At 39.8% G+C, this 24,673-nt stretch overlaps 1 protein-coding gene across 8 annotated transcripts in view; it reads right to left on the bottom strand.

The window, feature by feature from the left end:
- CACNA2D3 (calcium voltage-gated channel auxiliary subunit alpha2delta 3) overlaps window positions 1–24,673 on the bottom strand; it is a 713,664-nt gene that overhangs the window by 349,097 nt on the left and 339,894 nt on the right. For all 8 annotated transcript variants that reach the window (XR_004646516.1, XM_034776516.1, XM_034776515.1 and 5 more), the window contains exon 9: window positions 20,715–20,789. Coding sequence is in view for 7 of the 8 variants with exons in the window: in XM_034776516.1 (XP_034632407.1) it covers window positions 20,715–20,789 (75 nt within the window). In the remaining variant the exon portion in view is untranslated. The remainder of the gene's footprint in view (window positions 1–20,714; window positions 20,790–24,673) is intronic.

Here is a 24,673-nt window from a genome sequence, read left to right on the forward strand (position 1 = left end):
TCCCTGCAAGTCACATAAGTATTACAGTGAACTGATTTTACAATTGAGGGTCAGTGTGTTTAAAGACACCAACTTGAAAAAACAGTATGTGACCATGCAACTAGGCTTTATTATAATGCATGTGCACAAGGAAGCAGAATTAAGGTTGCACTGGCAACTGTAAATCTGGCATTCCCTAACTTTCAGTTGCTTGACTTTGTAACCTAAATCATTTTCTTTTACCATAAAAGAAATTTACCATAAATTTTTGAATGTAATTTCCTAGTCTACAGTATAGATGTCTATCACTTGAGCTACAGGACTAAACTACATTAGGTGTCAGCAAAAATAGGCCACTATTGCAGAGGGAAGACTGGGCCACTGGTGCCATGTGGTAGGAGAGAAATCAGGGAGGACCAATCCAGGCTCTCTCTCTCCCTCCCCACACCAGAGGTGAGGCACTTCTGGCTCATACACTGCTCTCAGAGTGAAAAACTGCCTGCTGGGGGTAGGTGCTGGATCTAAGGAGGGGAGTGATTGGGGATGGGAGGAGAGGAGATATTTGTAGACTGAAAATGCGCTCTCGCCCAAATTTCAGAGAGTTGCTGCAAATTACAAGATGTTACAGCTTCTCAAAAAAGGTTGCAAAAATCTTTTATAATATCAGCAAACACCACATTTTAAATTAGAAGCGTGATTGCAGGTTTATAGTCTCCCTTTAAATGACTTATTCAAAGTCAGAGAGAACCCAGAATAGAATCTTGGATTCCCTTGCATTAAAAAGGCCTTTGCACCTTCTTATTTTTACGTATGATATTCTTTTGATAGTAAGTAGCATGAGAAAACCGTGAAAATTTCTCTCTCACCTATCTGTCCATCTACCTCAGGACTTTTTTAGTACCTATCATCATAGAATTGGAGCTCTTGCACAGTCATATGAGAGTGTTTAGACGTTGAATGGGGTATCTGTGCAGATGTAGAACTGTGTACACAAACATTTGTGTGTAATTATAAACCTAATTTCCATGTGCAATTACCACTATGTGCAATGTCTACTAGCAGACTCAGATACCTAATTTGCATGCAGAACCTCGGTAATTCTGAATGCAAATTAGTCACACAATTATGACAATCAGGCCTTGATGTCTGATTACAAAATTATAAGTGAATAATACATACAAGGGAAGTTGTGACTTCATTACAATAAGTGGATGTGGATGCTTTCAGCTGAGGATCTATCCATGTCTCAATTTAGAGCTAGTTGGAAAAAATGGAGGGTGAAAAGAGGAATTTCAGAAAAATGTAATAGTGAAATTCAGCACTGCACAGAGGAGCAGGACAAGGACCAGGCATCACTGAAAGAGGGCTTCAGTGGTACAGAGGTCTTGCTGAACCTCTGCACATATCTGACTCTGTTTAAAAAAAATACTCTCAGATGTCAAAAATCTTATTTTGATGAAAAATTTCCAACCAAGAGACCCAACAATAATATATGGCTGGCAAACAACATTTTATACAGGTCAAACAAGCTGTGGCCAGTGGATCTCTTGGCTTCATACCAGCCTCCACGTCAGAAAGAAATCAAGAAAATAATTTGCTCATCTTAAAATCAGAGGAAATGTTCTTGTCTCATGTCTAAGTACAAAGCATATGTGTCTAAAGAATAATGTCCAGTATAGGGCACACTGCAGCTATTGTTTCCAGAAGGATAACACAATAAGGAAAGGGGGTTCCCCTACACTAAAGCAGGAAAAGTCCCATTTCTGATTAAAATTATGGTACCCCAATAACAGGTTTGGATTATCCCAGTAGGTGGATGGGGTTTACTTACAGAAAGCTTTTCCAATTGTCTCAATATCCTACACTATGGCCCCAGTACACATGTTCCTACAGAGAACTAACAATCACTATTGCTGCATGAGTCAGCAACAGATTAAACAGGAGGATCCAATTGGGCAGAGCATGGGAAGACTTTTCAGATTATTTCTCATGCCTGAATTTTGAGTCTCTCCTTTGGGAAGTTACTGAAAAAGTTTCTGTGTGAATCCGATTTATAAACCATCTTTTTCTAGCCCACTGGGAGCTCAATCACTGATTCTACAGACCCCAGCCTATATTTGGTTACTTAGATTTAATTGTCTAGGGGTTGCAGGGTAAGGATCTCTTGGCAAAATGAGCTATCCAGACAGCTTTCTGCCACTTTTCTTCTCACCCTTTCAATTTTGATTTACTATGTTTTAATCATTTAAAATAATTAAGTTAAATAAATATTTTTATTTATCATCTTTCTCGGAGGTTCGGTGATCAAGCACTTTTTTCTGTTTTGTCCTTTAATAGTGTTAGATGGAAGCCTGTGGGTGAGAGTGAACGGGTCCTAAAAGGAGGTGAAGAGCTTGTACATTTCAACAGCTGTAGGGAGGATAGAGTAAAGGTATGTCTGTTGAGGGGGCTTATTGGGGCACTGCTTGAAAGATGGCAGGGTTAAGTTTGCACAGGCAACAGTAACGGTGCATTTCCTGGTTTTCGGCCATGAGTTTTGCTAAGCTCAGTGCTCTGCAAGGAGAAGACCTGCCACAAAAACCCTTAACTCTGCATTAATTTAGTCTTTTTGCCATAGAATTCCCTAGGTTGTTGGGGTTTTTTTAAACAGGAAAATGTACGTTGTTGGTAGGAGTTAGGAGTTATTTAGGCAGGTGTGCGTATGTCCCTCAATTACCATAGTGAGCCAGAGTCCCCCACACACACCCACACCAGCTGCCTCCCACCAGCCCTGCTTTTGTACATCTCGCTAGCCATTCCCCAGACCCATTCAACATGTCCCCCCCTCCAACCTGGGCCATCGACACTACCATACCTAGGGCTCCCCACCACAAGCAGGGAATGCCCTTGAAGTCTTCACTCCCTGGTATACAAACGTTTCTATTTTCCTTAATTCCCCCCATCACCACCACCAAATAACCCAAATCACACCCAGTGCCTGGAGCAAAGGATGAGTGGGGAGGGATAGCTCAGTGGTTTGAGCATTGGCCTGCTAAACCCCAGATTGTGAGTTCAATCCTTGAGGGGGGCATTTAGGGAGCTGGGGCAAAAATCTGTATGGGGATTGGTCCTGCTTTGAGCAGGGGGTTGGAGTAGATGCCCTCCTGAGGTTCCTTCCAACCCTGATATTCTATGATAACTATATTACAGGGAAATAATGCTGAGGAGCAGGAAGGTTGGGGTATAGGGTGGTTGTGGTGCCCTAGCAGGGCTGGGAAGTATTACAGGGTTGGGGTGTACTGACACACCTGGGGCTGCAGGGGGTTGGGGTGCAAATGATTTAGTTTGCATTGGCAGAGCTGGGGTGAAGGAGGCTGGGAGGCAGCATTGGGGTGTAATGGCAGAGCTATGGGTGCAGAAAGGTTGGATTGCAAGGTGGTTGGCGTGCACTGGCAGAGTTGTGGGAGTGCACAGAGATTGGGGTGCACTGGAAAAGCAGAGGGAGTAGGAGGTTGGGATGCGCTGCAGGGTGGTTGGGGTGCTAGAAGGTTGGGGTTCACTGGCAAACCTGGGGGCATAGTGAGGACGGAATATTCTGGCAGAGCTGTGGAGTGCACAGGAGTTGGGGTGTATGGCAGAGCTGGGGCTGCAGGGTGGATGGGGTATAGGGGACTGGAATGCACTGGCAGAGCTGTGGAATGCAGGCAGGTTGGGTGCATTGGCAGAACGGGAGTGCCATGTCTCTTCACCTGATCCCCCAACCTCTCTTACCTCCCCTACCATTTATCCCCCTCCCATAACCTCCCTCCCCTTGCCTCAGCCTCAATCCCCCACAACCCTATTCCCCCACTGCTCCACCCCCTAGTGCCCTTCCCCTCTCAGGAAGCATCCCCCCATTTATTCCCCCCCCCAAGATTTGATTACATTCCCCCACACCCCAAAAAATGGCCACCCATAATTCACAAATTGTAACAACCTCAAACCACTTAGTCCTAAACTTCTTTTGTCTTGGGTGGAGATTATGGTAATTTATCCAGATACATTAATTGAAGGGTGAATTCACAGAAATCAACAGGCCAGTGATTCATCAGTCATTAGTACTTATTAGTTTAATAATACAAGGCAACTGGAGAAAACTGGTGTGGGGGTCCTGTAACTAGATACAAATGACTCCAAATTTGCATCACTAACACTATCCAGCATCATCACCAACCACACCAAATTTCAAAGTACTTTGATTAACTGTTCAGATTTTAGAGCCTCTACAAGAGTCGCGTGTAAAGCATACAAAATGGGAGGAACGGAAACCCTTTAGCCATTTTTCTGTATTGGTACATGCAGTGTAAAAATGTACATTTTCTTAAAAACCATTCTCAGTTTGGGTCCCCCAAAGATTTTGTGAGTGCCATGAACTACTTTGGGTAAAATTCAACAGATTGAGACCACTGAAGTGGGTATTCTCCCACGAAAGCTTATACTCCAATATGTCTGTTAGATTATAAGGTGCCACAGGACTCTTTGTTGCTTTTTACAGCTCATTGATAGTTTCATCTCGAGCACTGGGCAAAATACCAGACACACAAACACATCTAGAAACTCTATTTTAAAACGGTTGTTTTTTTCTGGGCTTATAAAAAACATTTTGTTAAAAAATTCCAATCAGCTCTCACTATCGGTCATATGTTTGATTCCCTTTATTTGAGGTTACATGCAACAGGAGAGAACAGGACCCTTTTTATTCTATCATTTACTATGGGCTAGATTGTGATACCTTTATTTACATTGATTTCAATGGGACTACACAAAAAGTAAGTTACTACTCAGCATAAGTAAGGGTACCCAAACCTTAAAGGTTTTTTGTGCTGGTTCACAAGACCATTGTTTCACATCAGAACATACGAATCGATGGACACTGCCCTGCCCACTGAGTCCACAGGTGAAAACAGTGGATCACAGCTGAGTTTTGCAGTGGAGCTTGTGCAACTACACTAGCTGGCATTTTGCTCCCTACGGGGCTCGGTTGTGTCACCTGAAGAACAATCTTGTTAGTGGGACCAACTTGGGTCTCCTGGTCAGGATTAAGAGAGACTGCAGCTTGCTTTTGCAGCTCGCCCCGTGCTCTCAGCTGATATGACCCCAAATGTTCCTAAGATATATTTGGCAGAGAGCTGCCAGATCAGCTGGGATGACTGCACCAGGAAAAAAGCCAACAGCAAAATAGCCAAGACTAGCCTATATGTAGTGGAATCATGAGGTTCATTAATTTGTCACAGGGAGGGCCACACACACGTTTTTTATGATACAATAGCATTCACTCCTCCGATGCAGATTTGGACATTTTCCTACTGACACTTGGACTTGGTCAGAGCAGTTACTTGTTATATGGTAGAGTGATGGACATCATCCTATCTAATCACTTGTGTTCCCAGGGGGCATGTGATATTTGCAGTAGTGCTGCTCTCGGAGGGAGGCTACAATTTATCCATAACCCCAACACTGGACTATGAGTAACCAAGTATCATGAGGACAAGGGGAATGAGGACTTGCAGCTGTACCCTGTTTAGTCTCTGGGCAGCCTATGAGCACATCTGAGCCACAGCAGGGCTGCTTGATTGACCACTCCGCCTGACTGGCCAAGGAAGTCAGCAAGCCTGCTCTGAAGCCCAACAGCAGCCACTGATCTCTGATTGTTCCATGTTTATGCCTACAGCTGTGACTGCTCTTGTGCCAGCCTTGTTTCCAACCTCACTCCAGTCCTGTTCCCCTACTGGCTTCCTGACTGCGGCTCTAACCCCTTGGCTCTGGTTACTGGCTTCCACTCCAAAAACTAGGCTTGACCGCCCACAGCCCAGTTTGTGGCACCAGAACGAAGATATACAGAAAAGGAGATGAGGATTAAATATGTCCAGATATAAGGCATTGCTTGTTACTCCAAATTATTTGCATGAGGAAGGAGTAGGCTGAGAGAAACTGAACTGAATCTCAGTAGTTTGGGGCTAGCTGGGGTCTAGTTGTGGCTACTGAAGGAAATAAAGGTGACCACAGTGGGATATTATTTATTTATTTATTGTACTTCTGCTTTGTGCACATTGCAATCTTCCTTAATTACATAAAATTTTAAAAAGTTACAAGCATTTGCTTAAACAAAATTATATATGTAGAGTTTTTGTTTCCCAGCCTCTCAGTGGCAATGCCAAACAACTTAGTTGCTGCATTAATTTTCTGTTTTGTTTAATTTCAGGTAATTAAAACAAGAAAATAAAAGCTCATTGAAAGTGGTCGCACACTAAGCCCTGTCTATCTCTGTCATTTTAATTTACACAAGGGTAGCTCTCTATTTAGTTTTATTTACTATGCCTATCTGTGCATCTATCAGATGCTCTATAAATTTCATATCATCTGGAAACATTTATAGGGAAATGTCCTCAATCCATATATAGTGCCTATAAAGGAAGAATGTATATTGTGATATTGTAACTTTAAATCTGGAGTTACATTAAATCAGATTGTCATCTCATTCCTATGGGGTAGGTAAATTGCAATATGGAATTTCTCAAAGAAGAAAAAACCTCTTGGCCCAAGAAAACTGGTATTAAAATATGCAATCCCACATGTTTGTAATTTTGTGGAGAAAGTGCAGACGGTGACAGAATAGTGTCTGAACTATTTCCCACTTCTTTTTCATTTGTATATAGCGAATTGATATATTTCAAGGTAGCAAGCTGTTTAATGCCAAAGCCAAATTATAAATTATCTTGGTACTATGCAAATTTTAATTATATTTGATATTACTACACCACATTTAGGTACAAAGACTCATTTCAACCTGTTTTTATGTCACCTGTAGCAATAATTACAGGTTTGACCCTGGTGATAAATTAGACGCAAATCCAATTTTGCACATTATGGAAAGTATACATTCTGAATCCAATGATTATACCTCTCTCTTAATATCTGTACTTAATTTCAGAAAATGAATACAGCTCAGCACAAGAGGTTTAAGGGAAACACCTTCAATATGACTAAAAGACAGAATTTAGAAAAGTAGTTTAAGCTAGCTAGCTATTACATTTCGTGATTTCATCTCAGTTTTTGCTGTATCACACATAAGTTGTGAACATTCCAAAACTAAATCATACACTGTGAACCCTCAAAGTACTTAAAAATCACAGCAGGAATACTAGACAACACACTCTTCAAGATCCGTGGCTCCTACTCATGCCTTTCACATGTGGTGTATCTCACACAGCACACTAAGTGCCCCAACAACAAACTATGTGGGTGCAATGAAACAATCACTGTGCTCTCGAATGAACTTGCACAGAAAGCTGAGAAAAAAACAAAAACATCTTATCACCCATGGGCAAACACTTTTCACAAAGTGATCCACTCCAAATCTGACCTCTCAGTCCTCATCCTCAAATGAAACCTGCACACCACGTTCAAAAGACAAGCCTGGAAACTTAAGTCCATAACTCTGCTAGACACCAAAAATAAAGGATTTAATAGACACTGGATTTATGGCTCATTACAGCAATCTGTAACCCACTGTACCCCTTTGTCCTACAACTGTTAACCGACACTTCACTTTGAAAGGTCTCTTGCAATATGAATTAACTCCTTACCTGTTCCACCCTTGCATTTAGCTGTGACACACTGAATATCTTTCCCAGATCTGAAGAAGAGTGCCGTGTAAACTCAAAAGCTTGTCTCTTTCATCAACAGAAGCTGGTCCAATAAAAATTATTGCCTCTTTAGTATCCTGGGACCCACCCAGTTACAACACTACTGCAATCAGACTTCGGTAGATCATCTCAGTTTGAGATGCCTGCTTTGTGCCTTAATACAGTACCTGGCGTGTCCATAAACAACATTTCACATTTCACTGTCCTATCCAAAATAGTAAGTAAGTTTATAAAATTTCTGATTTGATTCAAACATGTTTTTCAAAGCAACAGTGCTTTCATCAGCTGTATTGTACACAGACAAAAATCAAAGGTGCAGTTAGGTCAATAGAGCCAGACATATAGCTGTGTGCAAATTAATTTTTGCAAAAATATTTAATTAAAATCAATATCATTTCTAAATATGCCATACCAAGGTTTCTTCCTTGGGATTTAACATTAGAGGTATTTCTTTTATTTAGACAGATTTTTACAGCCAGGTCTGGACTGTATTCCTTTGCTACCCTGTAGCAGGCCAGGAACAAACTGTGATTTTCCTGGTTCCCCACTTTATTCAGAGGGACAGAGGGAAAGTCCTGGTTAGAATACTGGGAATGTGGAGGTCAAATCTCTGCTCATTGCCCACTCCTGTCTGCTCATTCCCTGACAATAAAAATTCTTTAACAACTTTCAATAATATTTAGCTAATAGTTTAAGACAATTTAAAAATCCAGACTACAACACACTGGACATACAAAACACTGAATGAATGTATGTCCCCCATCACTCTAGTATATGCATTTATGGAGGAATGTTGCTCAACAGGAAACTGTCTAGTTTACTATGGGGTGTGTATGAGGTAATTTACCCTAGCTAATGCTTAACTCCAGCTAGGGCTTGTATTCATAGCAGGGAAGGCAGCGCAGTGCAGGTACTACCAGCCCAGCACAGACCTCGATTATGTACTCAGCTTGCTAGCCAGCTCTGAAACCTGCACCTGCACTTTGTTTTTCTGCTCCTGCTACTCTCAGTAGCTGGATTCAAGCCCGTTCACAGATCTGCTGTGTAGACATACCCAAAGACTATGACTTATAAAGAGAATTTTAAAGGCATAATTTATGTCTTAATCATAGTCTATGTCAACTATCATGCTGAAAACATTACTAACAAATTAATTACCAATAAATCAAATACAACTTTGAATTTAAGAACAAAATAAATGAGATGAGACGTCAATGAGGTCGAAGGATAACTCAGCCCATTTTCCCCCTTCATTCTGACTGCTCTCCTTAATCATGAATGCACCTGGGAATCACAACGACAATAATCAGGGGAGAGGTAGGACTGAACAGAACTCAGACTTTGGCTAGTGAAAAAATAGCAAAATGCAACAGAATTTACATGAAGATAAGATACAACCAGACTATCCACTGTATGTTATGGAAACAATGGTTGCAGCTCCATTGTTAAGTCTGAGTTGAGTTTTGCACTTAAAGTGGGGATTTGTCCTGTATGACGAATACTATGTATCCTTCCCACACCAAAAATTACAGCACTTAAACTGAGTATAGAATTATTTTTCTGAGAATTTAAAAGAAAATCTTAATTAGTTTGAGTTAAAACTAATATAAAAATGGGCCCTTAAGAAATTTAGCAATCTGTGATCATCCTTTTATTGTCCCAATTGACAAGGAGGAGTGGGGGGGAAAAAGAAAAGAATACATGACTCTTTAAAAATCAATTTCCTCTCATTTGCAACCATAAACATTAAAGTACATATCTGAGTGCCTTAACTACATTTCCGTACCTTAACATGTTTGGATTTCTTCTAGATTTAACTCTAACTCTGAATTTCCTTGACTTGTAATACTTGTTTTAGGGATAATTGAACCCTCACTAAAAAATGTGTACCCTATATTACTGGTGTATATACTCAATCTTAACAGCAGGTTAAGATTTTTTTTTATTCTGGCAATTTATATTAGGTTTGTGCTCCTACTCTCCTTTAAGTCCATAGAAACTTTACAGTGCCTTAAATCGGAGCAGGACCAACTGCCAAGTAGAACAGAAGAAATTCAGGGCCAAATCCCACAAATATATACTCACAAGCAGGTCCATAAGCTTTAATTCTGACTCTTATACATTTAATTAGGTGTTTCATTTCTGAACTGAAAAGTAGTCATTCACTCATGCTTATCTGTAACAATGTTATTAACACTTATATATATCATTAGGCCTTGGAATCTTGGAGGTCAAAGGACCAGACACTCTTGTGCTATTTGAGAGAGAAAGCATAATGTAAATCAAAAGGCACAAATTCAAGTGCGAGAGAAGGATGAATCACTTAAGTACTTCGGCCTAAACTCTGCCACTGTCTGCAGGAGTGAAGGGTCCTGCACACATTAGAACTGGGACAGTTCTGCCATGAGGGGCAGGGCACTGAAAGCCTGTGTAGGACGTTAAAACCTCTTGGGCCCCATGGCACGCAGTGCGATGGAGATTCCTTGCAAACCACCACAGACAAAGAGGAAAATGGCCAGTGCATATGTGATTTTGTGATTCCACAGATCATTCTCTCTCTCTCTCTCTCTCTCTCTCACACACACAAACCATAGAGGGACAGCACACTAGCTGCATGGCTTACAACAACCCTAATATTGTAGTAGCAATGGTGGCCTAGAAGTAAATCCTTGCACTCCAATCCTTGAAAATTTTTTACCTCATGTGCTGTCCACGGAAACAGTATTTGCCCCTTTATGCTTACTATGAATAAAGCATACTATAAATATGATTGGCATGTTCCTCTTATAGGCATATTCATTCTAATGTTCTAAGATTAAAAGAAAGCTTTCAGCAAGAGAATGAGCAACATTTAGTAACTTTACTCAACTGACTTCTCTACAGTAGAAAGACTCCATTTGAACATTCAATACAGGGAGCAAAATACAACAGATACCTTGAAGACAAATGTAGTTTGGGTTATTGATCCTGTGAAAACAATTCATGCTTAAATTATTGAAACAGCTATTTTCTCCACTATTGTAAAAATACAATGAAAGCCTATTCAGACATGTGAAGTAATTATTTCTTTCTGCTTCTGCTAAGCTTGCTTATTTGTGCCATGTGTGATATAGGCACATTAAATTAGCAAGGTACAGTTAGCAAGAATCAGAAAAAAATTACTTAATAAAAAGACAGTTTATGAGTTATTTTCAATATTGGCATTCAGATACCATGGTGATGTCTATGGTTATTTATGTCTATGATTATTATAGTTACTTCATGTATGCATTCACATTATTGTATATCGTAGGAAAACTTATATATATCTTCATATATAAGTTCACCTACGATATACTATAATGTGTATGCATATATGAAATAACTATAATGACATACTAACTGAAAAATATTTTTATTAGTGTAATTATTATTAATACCATAATGCTGCTTTGTCTGTTTGTAAATGTACACTATATATAGTTGCACTATATACTCTATGTTATTTTCAATATTAATTCTGTACTCTCTCTAGTAATCGCTATTCAAACATTTTTCACAGGGTGGTATCCAACATACCACACTTTCCCTCAAAATCTAGACGTGGACATAACTAGTATCTCAGATGCCAGGATGACTGGTGCAGTATAGGAATGTAAATACAAAAGAAAATAACAGAACTATGGGTAATGATAGGTAAATATTGTTTTTATGATGGCAACCACTGTACTGTATTTTCTATGCTAGCATAAAAACCATACACTAGTTTGCAAATGTAGACACTAATGTGACTTAAATTTTATGTAATTAAAAAAAACCCCTAGGTTTTAACATTAAATATATTTAATGTACTGGAGAAGTCAAATGACTAATATTTATTGATAAGAGCTTTATGAGATGGCTTTAAATCTTTTCCTTTGCTGACATCTTTTTTCTAACATGTCCAAGACTGCTGTTTTGATACCACAGGAAAATAGCAGTCTATATTCATATCTTTGTAGCGTGCTTGTTGATTTTAATTATTTTTGAGAGATTAAACTTGTGGCTTTTGCCAAATGTAGTTAAAATAAGCAATGACAAATTACTAAAAGGTTTAATGCTACATTATTTCATAACATACTTATTAATTAGCACTTGATGCTGTAGTAAGTAATCAGGCCACTGAATAGCCTGCAGATTAATTGTACAAGCATCCTCATAAACAAAATGTGGCCTGCTATGGAGACTGTCACTTGTTTTGGTCTAATGATATACACTCTGATAAACAAAGTGTATTCGGCTTGGAATTCATATAAGACGACAGAACAGCTGCAGTTGTTAAAGATGACATAATTATTAGGGCAGAGTGAAAGAAAGGCTAAAGTTGGAAGAAACTTGAGGAATGATGGTATTTGACATGATATCTAGAAAAAAGCCTAGAATTTTGAAAAATCTTTTGTAACTTTAAAAGCAATGGCTTCGTGAGAAATTGCTTGCAATTAAACCTAATTTCTAACTAAGCAATGATCTGAGAATAGAGAGACCCTGGAGAGATAGTTAATATCACAAAGATGTGTCTGCTGCTACTCTGTCTTGCAAGCTTATAAAATCCATTGCAGTGTCCACAGAGCTTTCATGGCTCTGATGTGATTCATTGCAAAACAGTGCAGAGCTTGTGAAAAACTGAATGGGAAAACTGAACGTTTCTTCAATTACCACAAACTTTCCTACTAGTTCTCTCACTTTTAATGGACAGGACAGTATACAATCTTTTAGTACAAATATATTGGAATAGCACACTTAATAAAAACGCATAGGCCCGTGTGTGTCAGTATGAACCTGACATGCCAAACCGGCGAAAAAAACGCAACAATTGGGCTTGTTTTTGGCTTAATTGGCTTGTGAGATGCTTGTTGGCTAGTTTTTGGCTTGTAGCTTGTTTGGCTTGTAGCTTCTTTTTTTTGATCGACTCCTGGCAAGCAGGGGCAAGAGGGGGGAGAGAGTCAGGGGTGCACAGTGGGCCCATCACAGTCTCAGACTGCATGCCAGGGGGATCTAGTCACAGAGTATTGGGGTTTCTAAGGACTGGCTTGCTTTGAAATGGGAATAGCTTCATTTTTGGCTTATTGTGAAAGTCGGGGTGCTTATTTACCATGTGAAAGTTGGCAAATGTGGTATGAACATATTCTGGTTCATAGGGTTTTTTGCTACTTTGGCTATGTCTCTTAATATTATTTTTCTAACTACACGATTTTAACAGTTTCAGCAAAAGGGGTTTGTATTTAGGTGAGGTAGAAAAGCTAGTACAGTCCTCTGAAGGCAGAGATAGTAAGGACAATAGCTATTCTCCTGGTGTTGAAAGAAGGTTCCAGTGTAATGGAGGAGTAGGGCTGTGTGATTCCTTTTAATGAAGGAAAGTTGAAACAGTGAAAGAACTCACCAGGGAAAAGAGGTAGTTTTAAAATCCAGGAGGAAAAAATAAGAATCTGATACTGAAACTTCTAGATAAGGGGCCAAATTAATCTCTCACTCAACTGCAATGCGTTTGACTTCTTGTCGAGTTAAAGACTGTTAAAATAGGCTGAATCTGTTTATCAGCACAGCCCACTTCCCTAATGTTGTTTTCAGCCCCCCTCCCCCATCCCTTTGGAGTGACCATTCCCCATTACCATCCTAGTTCCAACGACCCCCGGCTTTTGCTCATAGCAGGAAAGGAGAGCAGTCTCCGTAGTCCTCTACTTCTAAAGTTAATTTAAAAGCAACAACAACAGTATGCCTCAGTGGGTTACAACACCCTCTGGATTGTAGGACTCTGCTCAGTAATAAAACTCTACCAGAGAAGTCTGTAAGTAGTCGCCTGGACTGATGAAACAGAAGGCATTTATTCTGAAAATATATTTGTAAGTGGCTAACATAGGTCTTTACATAGTCTCCTAAGGCAAAATGAATAAGCTATGACTATTTTGAGTGAGTTTAAAGTATCTATGCAGTATCTATAAGCAATTCATTCACATATCAGTGTGCTTTTTATTCCTCTGGGAAGCAATATGGATAACATTTCTCTAAAAATACGTTTTCTATTGTGAACTATAGAATAGCAGAATGGCATTGCTTACTATGTGAAATGGAGAGAACAGACGTAGTTGCTGCCATTGATACTGAAGATCCTTACTTGTGAATTGTGACTGAGTTTCTTAAATGATCATTTCATTGCGGGTGTATCTAATGAGCCATATGAAAGCTGTGGAAGTCCTACACCAAGAACTGAAGAGTCAGAAGTACTGCGCAGATGTAATGTCTGGAATTAATCCTACTATTGCACTTTCCATCATTCTGCAACTGATCAAAATGCAGATTACCACACATCCCTATATTACTTAATGTCGGATTCAATTTAATTGATCAAAATGTTTTTATGCCACCCAGATGATGCTCAACTATTATGAGCAGTATTTGACTATTCAAAATAGCTAAGTATGATTTAATATTTTACTCTTTGGAATATACAGCAACATAATTTATATTTGGCTGAATCCCATTTTGAAATCACATCCAGAATCAATTTGTTTATCCTGTAAGTTAAAGAAGAAGTTCAAGGTTTGGGGAGAGTAACTATACAACCTTTTGCCAGCTAAAGCCACATTCTCCTTATTTATTATTTACCTTCCAGAAAACCCAGACTAAAGAATAAGGCTCAGATATGTAGGACACAATACATGGCAGCACTTTCAATATGCCCGCACATTGTCAATTACTTTTCATTCTTCATAGGAACTAAGAACTGAATGTCATTGCATTATTTTTAAGTTAAGTACTGCTAACACATTAAACAGTGTATCTGCCTAAACACTTTCAGGCACAGAAATGGCATTGTCAATAATGCTGCTTACACGCTTACACTAGATGAAGACAAAGAGCCAATGAGCTGTGACAGCTATCTAATTCAGCATGATATATTCAGTTCATGTGCCTATATGATGCACCACTACAAACACTTTGTGAATTGTGTGACATAGTTGTAAGGCCCAATGCTGCACACTTTGTATATATCCACACAAGAAATAGGGCCTGATCCAAAGCCCATTGTAATCAATGGAAAGACTCTTGTTGACTCAATGTATTTTGGGTCAGGTCCATAGAGAAGATATATCTAAAAACATCATTACACACACATTTAAAAGCTGGTCAGGAATTAACACAGTATCCTTAAAACATAAGTACCTTACCTACTACTTTAGCTATTTTTGAATAATTGCTGAAACTTCAGGACAAAACATATTCATTCAGGCTGAGACTTTCAAAGGTTGCTTAGGATGTCAGGCACCCAACTCACACTGACTTTCAATGGGAACCGGACCCCTAATTCTCTTAGGCCTGTGGGGAAAACCTTAGCCTCAAATATATTGGAATATATTCCTAGATGCAGTGAATGTGTTTGTATTTTCTCTGTAAAGGACCATGCATACCTACATTATGATTTAACATTTTACATAGTAATCATGTAACTTCTTTTGTTTGGACAGTCCTGTTTGAAGCTGAATCACTTTGCCAATGGCCCTACTTTTTGATCTCAGGATCCACAAAACTTTGGAATACGTAGCAGTGAAAGCTGCAGAGGTGGTTGTGACGGTAGTTTCTTAAAATTCTTTCCTAAATGCAGTATCAGTTAAATTTTCAGCAAAGGCGGAACTACCATTACTGCTTTTAAATGCTAGTGTGCATGAGTTTAATATCCACACACTGTCACATGAGAACTCAAACGTGCTCATGCACAAACTCACACCTCTTCTCCACAAAACTGTGCTGCCAGTAAAAGGGGTGAGGTTGGGCCTAACGGATGTGAGCCAGGCAAGTAACATTTTGGGAGAAGGGAGAGGATGGGCTTGCTCTGTTGAACATGCCTGGTGCTGAACCTCAGATTGAAAAGTGTTGTCAGTGCTCTCCTCCAAGGTGTGTGGAAGGGACAGTTTGGGCTTTTCAGCTGCAATCAGGTACTTAAAAGGCAGTTCTATCTGCCAGAAAGACAAGCAACAGTTGACTTTTTTAGCCAAATCAAAGTAGGCTTAGTAGAGTCTTTTAGATATAGCAGAGCTGCTACAAGGCAGAGTTTGATTTTAAAGGGGAAATAAGGCTTGTAAACTACTGGCTCTAGGCAAATATTAAAAAGGAAGTTTGCTAAGAAAGCTAGAGGAGGCTTTGTAGTAAAATAAGCTACAAATTGATTATTTGCTTCCGCTGAAAAATAAAATTTTGTTTGAATTTAGGAGGGAATAGCTTTTCAAATGCGAGTAAATAACAAAGTTGCGAGTATGGTCAAACCAAACAGCCATTTGAAAATCAAAGGAATTTTGATTCAAACAAACACTGTTTATGCACTTTTCTAACCTAATTTATTAGCTGCTAGTTTAGATATGTCGGATATTAGAAAATTTTGATGTACAGCTTTTTTCCTCAGTATTTGCTGATTATAGAGGGACATCTGGCTAAGTTGCTTTTTTCTTCCTCACTTGAAAATTTCTCCTCTTCCTGCAAGCTAGCTCAGATGATAAGAAAAAGAATTCTTTGCACCTCCTCATTCCACACTGAATGTTGAAAAAATAGTGTTTGCGAACATTTGACAACCAATCCCATACCAATCAAATAAGTAAACAGTTTCTGAATAACGGAGACTAAAAATTGTTCATTCAAACTATTTGCAATAACTTTTGAATAGCAAATACATTAGTAGAAATCAGGATCACTTCATGAACAAATCACAAACTGAAATGGCCACATGTTTTGTGCAAATTAATTATCTGATTAATTTAGCCCATTAGTCTAACAGTAATTGAGTACATTAGAATTTTTTTGTTTAATATATTTTTGCTCTAAACAAATCTAATATCAAAATGAGCACAGTGAAATGACATGCATAGAACATAGACTACAAAATACAAAACCAGATGGGATGAACCACATATATTTAAATATTGGGTAAAATTTTCAAAAGCACCTAATTGCTTGGGATGTAGGAACTTGGGTTTCAAAGAGATTTTGATGCTTTTTTAATGAGATTTAGGTTTGTAAGTGATGTAAGTCCCTTTGAAAATTTTACCCATTATGTGTAATGTAATACACATTAACTCGTGTCACAAAGCAGGCAATTTTTTTTGCACTTTCATTGGTGATATGATCCACTGCATAGTTAGGTTACATGACAAAGAAGGGACAGAAAAATATTAGAACAAACCCACCATGCAGTCATGCCCAATTTCCTGATATGTTTTCCCAACCAGCCATTTCTGTGCAACTATTTGTGCTTTTAAACAATCACGGTCAGTGATTGTAACAAGACAGCAGAATAGGTGATGCAGACTGAATGGCAATTTTTTTTGTTTCAATTTGGTGCATATCCTACATACACACACAGAGTACTTGATACTCCACCATAGTTCTGAAGAAACAATTGTATTCCTTCAAGGAAGTGTCTCCTTCCACTGCATTGCAAAAGCTACAGGTACCAAAATACACACAAAATAACTTTAAAATACCTAAAACATACTGTACAAATGAGATACTCAATATGTATTTCCCAATAGACTAAATGCAGTTGTTGCAATTAGGTCAGCCATCGCTGCACACGGTTATTTGAGATTGCCACTGTTTTCCCCTTATACAGGGACTCTTAGACTTTAAGACCAGAAGGGACCATCATGGTCATCTAGTCTGACCTGCACATCACAGGCCACAGACCTACTCCTGTAATGGGCCCATATACTCTGGCTGAGTTACTGAAGTCCTATCTTGATTTAAAGACTTTAGCTAACAGAGAATCCATTATTTACTTGAGCTCAAGCCAGCAAGTGACCCATGCCCAATGCTGCCGAGGAAACCAGGGTTTCTGTCAATCTGACCGGGGAAAATTTCCTTCCTGATGCCAAATATGGTGATCAGTTAGACTCAGAGCATATGGGTGAGACACACCAGCCAGATACCTCCCAGTCTAGTGTCCCATTTCTGGCCACTGGAGGTATTTGCTAGTAGCAGTCAGGGATGGGTCATACGCCGTTGCAGGCAATCTCATCATACTATCCCCTCCATAAACTTATCAAGGTGAGTCTTAAAACAAGTTAGAGTTTTTGCCCCACTACTTCCCTTGGAAGGCTGTTCCAAATCTTCACTTTTCTGATGAATAGAAATCTTTGTCTAATTTCAATCCTAGACTTACTAATGGCCAGTTTATATCCATTTGTTCTTCTGCCAACATCAGCCCCTAACTTAAAGAACTTAAAGACAAAGCCCTGTCTGGGATGATTTAGTTGGGGTTGGTCCTGCTTTGAGCAGGGGGTTGGACTAGGTGACCTCCTGAGGTCTCTTCCAACCCTCTTATATGATTCTATGAACTCCTGTCATTCCCTGGTGTTTATCCCTCTGATGTATTTACAGAGAGCAATCATATCTCCCCTCAGCCTTCATTCTGTTAGGCTAAACAAGCCAAGCTTCTTAAGTCTCCTCTTGTAAGGTATGTTCTCAATTCCTCTGATCATCCTAATAGCCCCTCTCTGCACCTATTCAAGTTTGAATTTTATCTTTCTTAAACATGGGAGACCATAATTGCACACAGTATTCCTGATGAGGTCTCACCAGCACCTTGCATAATGGTAATAATACTTCCTATCTCTACTGGAAATACCTCACCTGATGCACCCTAGGATTGCATTAGTCTTTTTCATGACTGCATCACATTGGCAGTTTATAGTCATCCTGTGACTGTCCAATACACCCAGATCTTTTTCCTCCTCTATTGCTTCCAACTAGCATATCCCCAGCTTATAGAAAAATATCTTGTTGTTAGTTCTTAAGAGGATGACTTTGCATTATTAAATTTCATCCCATTTCTATTACTTCAGTTTTCAGTGTTATCCAAATCTTCTTGTGTGATACCTCCTGTGTGCCATCCACAAATTTTACTACTATAGTCTCACTTTTTGTGCCAAGATCATTAATGAAAAAGTTAAATAAGATTGGTCCCAAGATCATTCCTTGAGGAACTCCACCAGTAACCTCCGTCCACTCTGACAGTTCACCTTTTAGCATGACCACCGCAAACTCCCCTGCCCTCTATCCAATGCCCTCTGCTCCCTGCCCACTTACCACGCTGCCTGGAGCACTGGTGGCACTACAGCCACACTTACCAGCTGAAGCCGGGCCACGCTGCCGCCACCACCACCACCACGCAGCACAGAGCACTGGGTCAGGCCGGGCTCTGCAGCTGCGCTGCACCACGAGCTCAGAGCCTTGCCACCCAGAGCATTGCACCGGCGGTGGAGCGAGCGAGCTGAGGCTGTGGGGAAGAGGAGACAGCAGGGGAGGGGCCGAAGGCTAGCCTCCCGGGCCAGGAGCTCAGGGGTCAGGCAGGACAGTCCCACGGGCCAGATGTGGCCTGCGGGCCATAGTTTGCCCACCCCATCCTAACTACTTAGTGGTCCCCCTTCTTCTTTCCTTGTTTTCTTTTAACTTATATGACTAAAGAATCTTTTATTATTGGTTTTAATTTCCTTTTGCAAGGTTCAGCTCTGCTTGGCTTTTGGCAGTTCTCACTTTTTCTCCCCATTTTCTGATTTCAAAGGGACAAGGAATATCTGGGGCAAATATGAGGGTAATGATTGGAAACCAACTGGCCTGAAAGACTATTGTGAATAAGTCACATTGTATCTTGTGAGCAGCTTGGAACAAAAATCCAAGAGGTATAGGCCAAGATTTTCAGAAGTGATTAGTGGATGCCCAACCTCAGATACCTTAAAAGGGGTCTGATTTTTCAGAGGGCGGCTGCTCAGTACTTTCTGAAAATCAAATCCCTTAAACTCATTTATGCAAACTTTTCTGACATGAATTTAACGGGTTAATCGTACTTGTTGCATCTTCTCTGTTATGAATGGGTGTCTAAATATAGCAGTTGTGAGTCATTTCCTTTAGCAAAGCCTTAATTCCTTGAATTTAACAGGTTTAATGTCACTTTTAAATCCATCACTTATTACTAAATGTAGAAGAAAGTTTGCAAATATTTGGCTAGAATGTTACATCTTTTCTTTCTTTAAAAATTATGATCAATGAAGTCATAGCTGAATTTCTGTGGATGTCAAAATGGCCTTAATGAAAAACAAAAGTCCTAGCCTAGCTCACAAAAAAAAAAGTTGTACGCAATAATTTTATTGCTTGTGGATAGCACATATTACACAAATTGATACAGACATGAACACTTCTGAGGTCGACTGTTCCATTGCCTGACTGATTTCACTGTTTGGAATCTGCCCCACCCTCCACTCTTTCCATTATTTAGCTTGACTTTTCATTATACTAGCTGCAGGCCATTTTCCATTATTTTGCTCCTTTTGACCATCCTGTCTACAAAAAAACCCCCACAATTTCAATTGGCGTAATTCTTTTTACCTTCTCTTACCAAGAATGATTGTGTACCTTTGCTAGTGTGGGATGAATACATTAAGATGGTAGGCAAAATATCCTATACAGTGTCTGATCCCACAGTCTTTATTCAAATAAAACTCTTACTGAAGTCAAAATAAATGTTCCCTGAGAAATGACTGAAGGATTGCGTTTGAAATTTGCACAGTGTTTTGAGAACTTTCTAGAAGAACACCACTATTATAATTTTTGACAATCTGGCACGTAAAGCTGAAACTTCAGTGTTACATAGAGAAACTACAGTTGCTTTCATTTGTTTAAAGATTTTTGTTTTAACATTCCTCTTTGTGCATAAATATGGTATCTGATTCTATGTAACTTTTGAGAACCAGTGAGACAGTTATAATTTAAAGCAATTTAAACCAGTATGGTGTAATTTGAAAAAAAAGTGACTAAACTTTATTAATACCCTGCAATTTCTATTGAAATTATTTATATATTATTCCAATAAGCTTATTTGCTCAAAGTAACTAAGCGAACATTTTTTTCTTACCTGCGGAGTCACATAACAGACTATTTTTAAATGGAACAAGAACAATTAACGTAATAAGTTCTAATAATGGGATCTGGTTATTTTTAAAAAGATCATTATAATACAGTGATATGCATCACATCCTATATCCTTTTTGCTTTGTTACTCTCATTCCTTACCTCTTTGTTGGCTCTGTCTGCTTGTACTAATGTTCCATTCAGACACGGTTCTACATAGTGAAGTTCTTCATTATACTGTGGGGGGAGTGGGAAGATGGAAAATTTAATTAAAGACTTTGAAAGATACAATTTATTTTAATGATTTAGCGCTACAGTAAAAAAAGATGCATATAAAGTAAAAACAATAGAATTCAATTCATTTAAAAAAAAACTGGGCATGGGATTTTTTTCTTCTTCGTATCATTCTTAGTATTTCAAAGGCTGGAATTTTAAAAAGGGAGGACCTACTTGATTGAATGCCAGAATACAGGTAGGTTTAGTGAGTACTGTACATAATTAAATAAACCATACTATAGCAAAAGATACAAATGTTCTGAGTCTTAGGAAAACTGGCTAACAGAAAAACCTCCCAGGTTGGAATCTGGATAGTATTAAGAATTCAATGCTGATACAGTTCCAGCCTTAATTCCCAATCCTCTGCTTCATTTCGAGCAAACACTGACAAATATTTGAGTCAAGGCATGACACATTTTCGAGGGATGGTATTGTAGGAACTGAGCCAAAGCTCTATGAATTTGAATCCATTCTGGAAATGTTTGAAAGTGATCAATCAGAGATTGGCAGTCTTTGTAAAACTAGGTTCCATCACTTGGGCCCAGAGTTTTAAAAGGCATTAGGTGATTTAGATGGCAACGGTATGGTCTGCACTACAGAGCTAGGTTGACATAAGGCAGCTTATGTTAACCTAGCCGACATAAGAACTCCACCTCTATGTGCGGCGTAGAGTCAAGGTCGATGTAGTTACGTCGACACAGTGACAATCTGTACAAGTGCTCCTGGAGGACATGTACTGCCGATACAAGGAGCAAAGCAGAGACATGCACAAGTGATGTAATTACTGTGGCAGCTGTATGCCAATGTAAGTTAGGTCCACTTAATTTTGTAGTGTAAACGTGGCCTAAGTCCCATTTTCAAAAGTGAACTAAACATTGAGGACAGAAAGTCCCATTGACTTCCAGTGAGATGTATGTGCCTCAACATTTGAAAATGGGACTTAGATGTCTAATTCACTTAGGCTGAAAGCCTCAAAAGTATTTAGGGTCCTAACCACCACTTATCTGAGCCTTAGGCCTTGCAACCCAGAGCAGAGAATGCCAAAATACCTTTTAAAAACTGGGTATTAGTCTCACAGCATGAATGTTACCCTTATTCTTCCTTTTCTGTCTATTCTTCTGCAGAGGTATCAGAAGCCAAAATATGGAGGGGGAGGCCTTTATGCTCCAGTTCTGCTTGGTTTCACCCCTCAACAGATACCAAGTGAATCAGTAGAAGAACCATGACAGCCAATGAAAGAGGATAGCAAGTTCAGCCAAAAGTATTCAGAGAAAAAATTTCACATGATTAATGTAAGTACTCACTCCGCCTCTCTCCATCTCAGTGAGAATAAAAAGAGTCTTACAATGATTCATTGCAAAAGTGCGGCTAACACAAGGTTCTTCCCACATTACAAGTCCGCATTGTCCATGTCTGGCTGGGACTCTGAATTTATTCTACATTCTCTTCAGCTTCACACTGCTCCTTTTTCTCATATTCTGTCTAACTCTAGACCCCCTGCAGCCTTCTCCTTCTTGGACGTCAGTCATCATCATTCATGTGGACACTGACTGCAGTGCACTCCAACACTCATTAATTAATTACATGATCATTAGTGCATGGGGCAGGGTATTTAATTTGATCAGTGCCAAACTTTTCTGGAGGCATTGTGCTAAATTCTGTTGTCAGTTATACACTAGTATAACTCTCAAGTAACTACACTCACTGACTGCAGTGGCTATAGTCTGCATTCAAACTGAGTAACAGAAGTAATTGGATTATTGTATCAATGACATGTGCTATCTGGTCAGTGATTCCCTGTTCTGCAGCTAGTGTGTATACATCCCTCATTATTTTAATGCAGTCAATATCAATCCATTCTGAGGATTCCTATGCACACTGTGACAAAGTTCCTCCTCCGCCTTGGTGGATCCTGCGCTTTCTGGCGGATTTGCTCGCCTGAGAGGTTCACGGCAGTCCTCAGTTTGGCCACTTTTGTTAGTGGCGCAAACCTGCAGTTCACTCAGCTAACCTCATCACTGGCCAGCATGGGGGAAAGGGAAAACAATCTCCGCAGTCTCTGTTGTCCCACCTAGTGAGTCAGGGACAGGCCAGATCCCTTTCCAAATTAGACCTTCCCCTCTGGTGTGTCTCACAGACCAGGTCATCTCCTCCTGTGTCAGATAGGGAGTTTGGGGGGGAAGGAGGAAACCCTCCTAGCTATCAGGGACATGCAATCCAGAGACCCAGACAAAAAAAAAAGTGGGAGCATGGGCTTGCTACTTGAAAGGGGTTCACCTGGGGGACTGGCAAAGGGTCTCAGAAGGGGAAGCCCATCATGGGACTGTGTATTATTGAATGAGAATCAGCTTTTATAAAATATGTATAGTGAGTGTAAATAAAGACTAGACTGCACGTTACTGGGGCATAAGCCAAACCACAGCTACAAAACCCCCATGTAAGAAAGAAGGGTAGTTACAAAAGGTGCTAAAAGCCACTAATTCCCATTATTAGGAGCCATACAAACCTTTGAACCAAGTACCTAGAAAAAATTAGTTACCTACAGTTTGGTATTAATCAAAACCACTCAATAACATTAATGATCCTGTATCAACTGACTTATGATTGTCTGCTTTACCAACCTTGCCTGACGAAATGCACAACTTCATGCTTAACTGAGCAAGGACATAGAAAATCCAGGTTTCCCTCATTCAATGTAAAGTTGTCTCTTAACTTTCACATACCCTACCACAACAATAACCGTCTAAAGTAAAAAGAGGAACTTCTGTGGTGAAAGCTTTGAGTAGTCTTGAGTTTCAATTATGTTTTCAATATATTCTCTTCTGTCACATATTCCCACATCCATATACTCTAGCCACTAGTGTTCCTTGTCTTGACCACACCTAAAATGGGCATCTGATATAATTAGGGCCCTACCAAATTCACGGTCCATTTTGGTCAATGGCATGGTCATAGGGTTTTAAAAATAATAAATTTCATAATTTCAGCTATTTAAATTTGACATGTCAGGGTGTTGTAATTGTAGGGGTCCAAAAAGGAGTTGGGGGGATCACAAGGTTATTGCAGCGGGGGGTTGCGATATTGCTACACTTATTTCTGTGCTGCTGCTGGCAGCGGCGCTGCCTTCAGAGCTGGGCAGCTGGAGAACAGCAGTTGCTGGCTGGGAGCCCAGCTCTAAAGGCAGAGCTGCTGCCAGCAGCAGTGAAGAAGTAAGGGTGGCATGGTATGGTATTGTCTCCCCTACTTCTACACTGCTGCTGGCAGGGTGCTGCCTTGAGAGCTGGGCGCCCAGCCAACAGCTGCCGCTCTTCTGCTGCCCAGCTCTGAAGGCAGCGCAGAAGTAAGGGTGGCAATATCGCAACCCCCCTAAAATAACCTTGTGACCAACTCCCAAAAGACCAGATTTCACAGAGGGAGACCAGATTTCACGGTCCGTGACGCATTTTTCATTGCCATGAATTTGGCAGGAGCCTAAATACAATAGAGAAAGTTTCTCCTGCACCATCCTTTCCCAACTTCTCCTTTAAAATCTCAATCTGATCTTATCTCCCTGGCAATTTAAAATGAAAAAAATTGTTCAAACCCAAATTAAATTTTTAACATTGCTGGAGCAAAGTAAAATGGGCGAGCAGCTGATCACTAACTGACTCTAAGCAGAAACATTTACTCAGAGAGAGAGACATGTAACCTGGTATATCCCTCTGCAACAGCTGCTCCTTTTTGTGGAAACTGAGGCTAGAAACATGTGTCTGTTATAATCTGTATGCACTGTTATGCTGTATGATTACATAATATTAATGTTTGAAAATATGGCTTGAGATGAGTGTCCAGCAGAGGTAAGCAAG

This window comes from Trachemys scripta, chromosome 7 (assembly GCF_013100865.1).
Source record: "Trachemys scripta elegans isolate TJP31775 chromosome 7, CAS_Tse_1.0, whole genome shotgun sequence".
In the NCBI taxonomy this organism is placed as follows: domain Eukaryota; kingdom Metazoa; phylum Chordata; order Testudines; family Emydidae; genus Trachemys; species Trachemys scripta.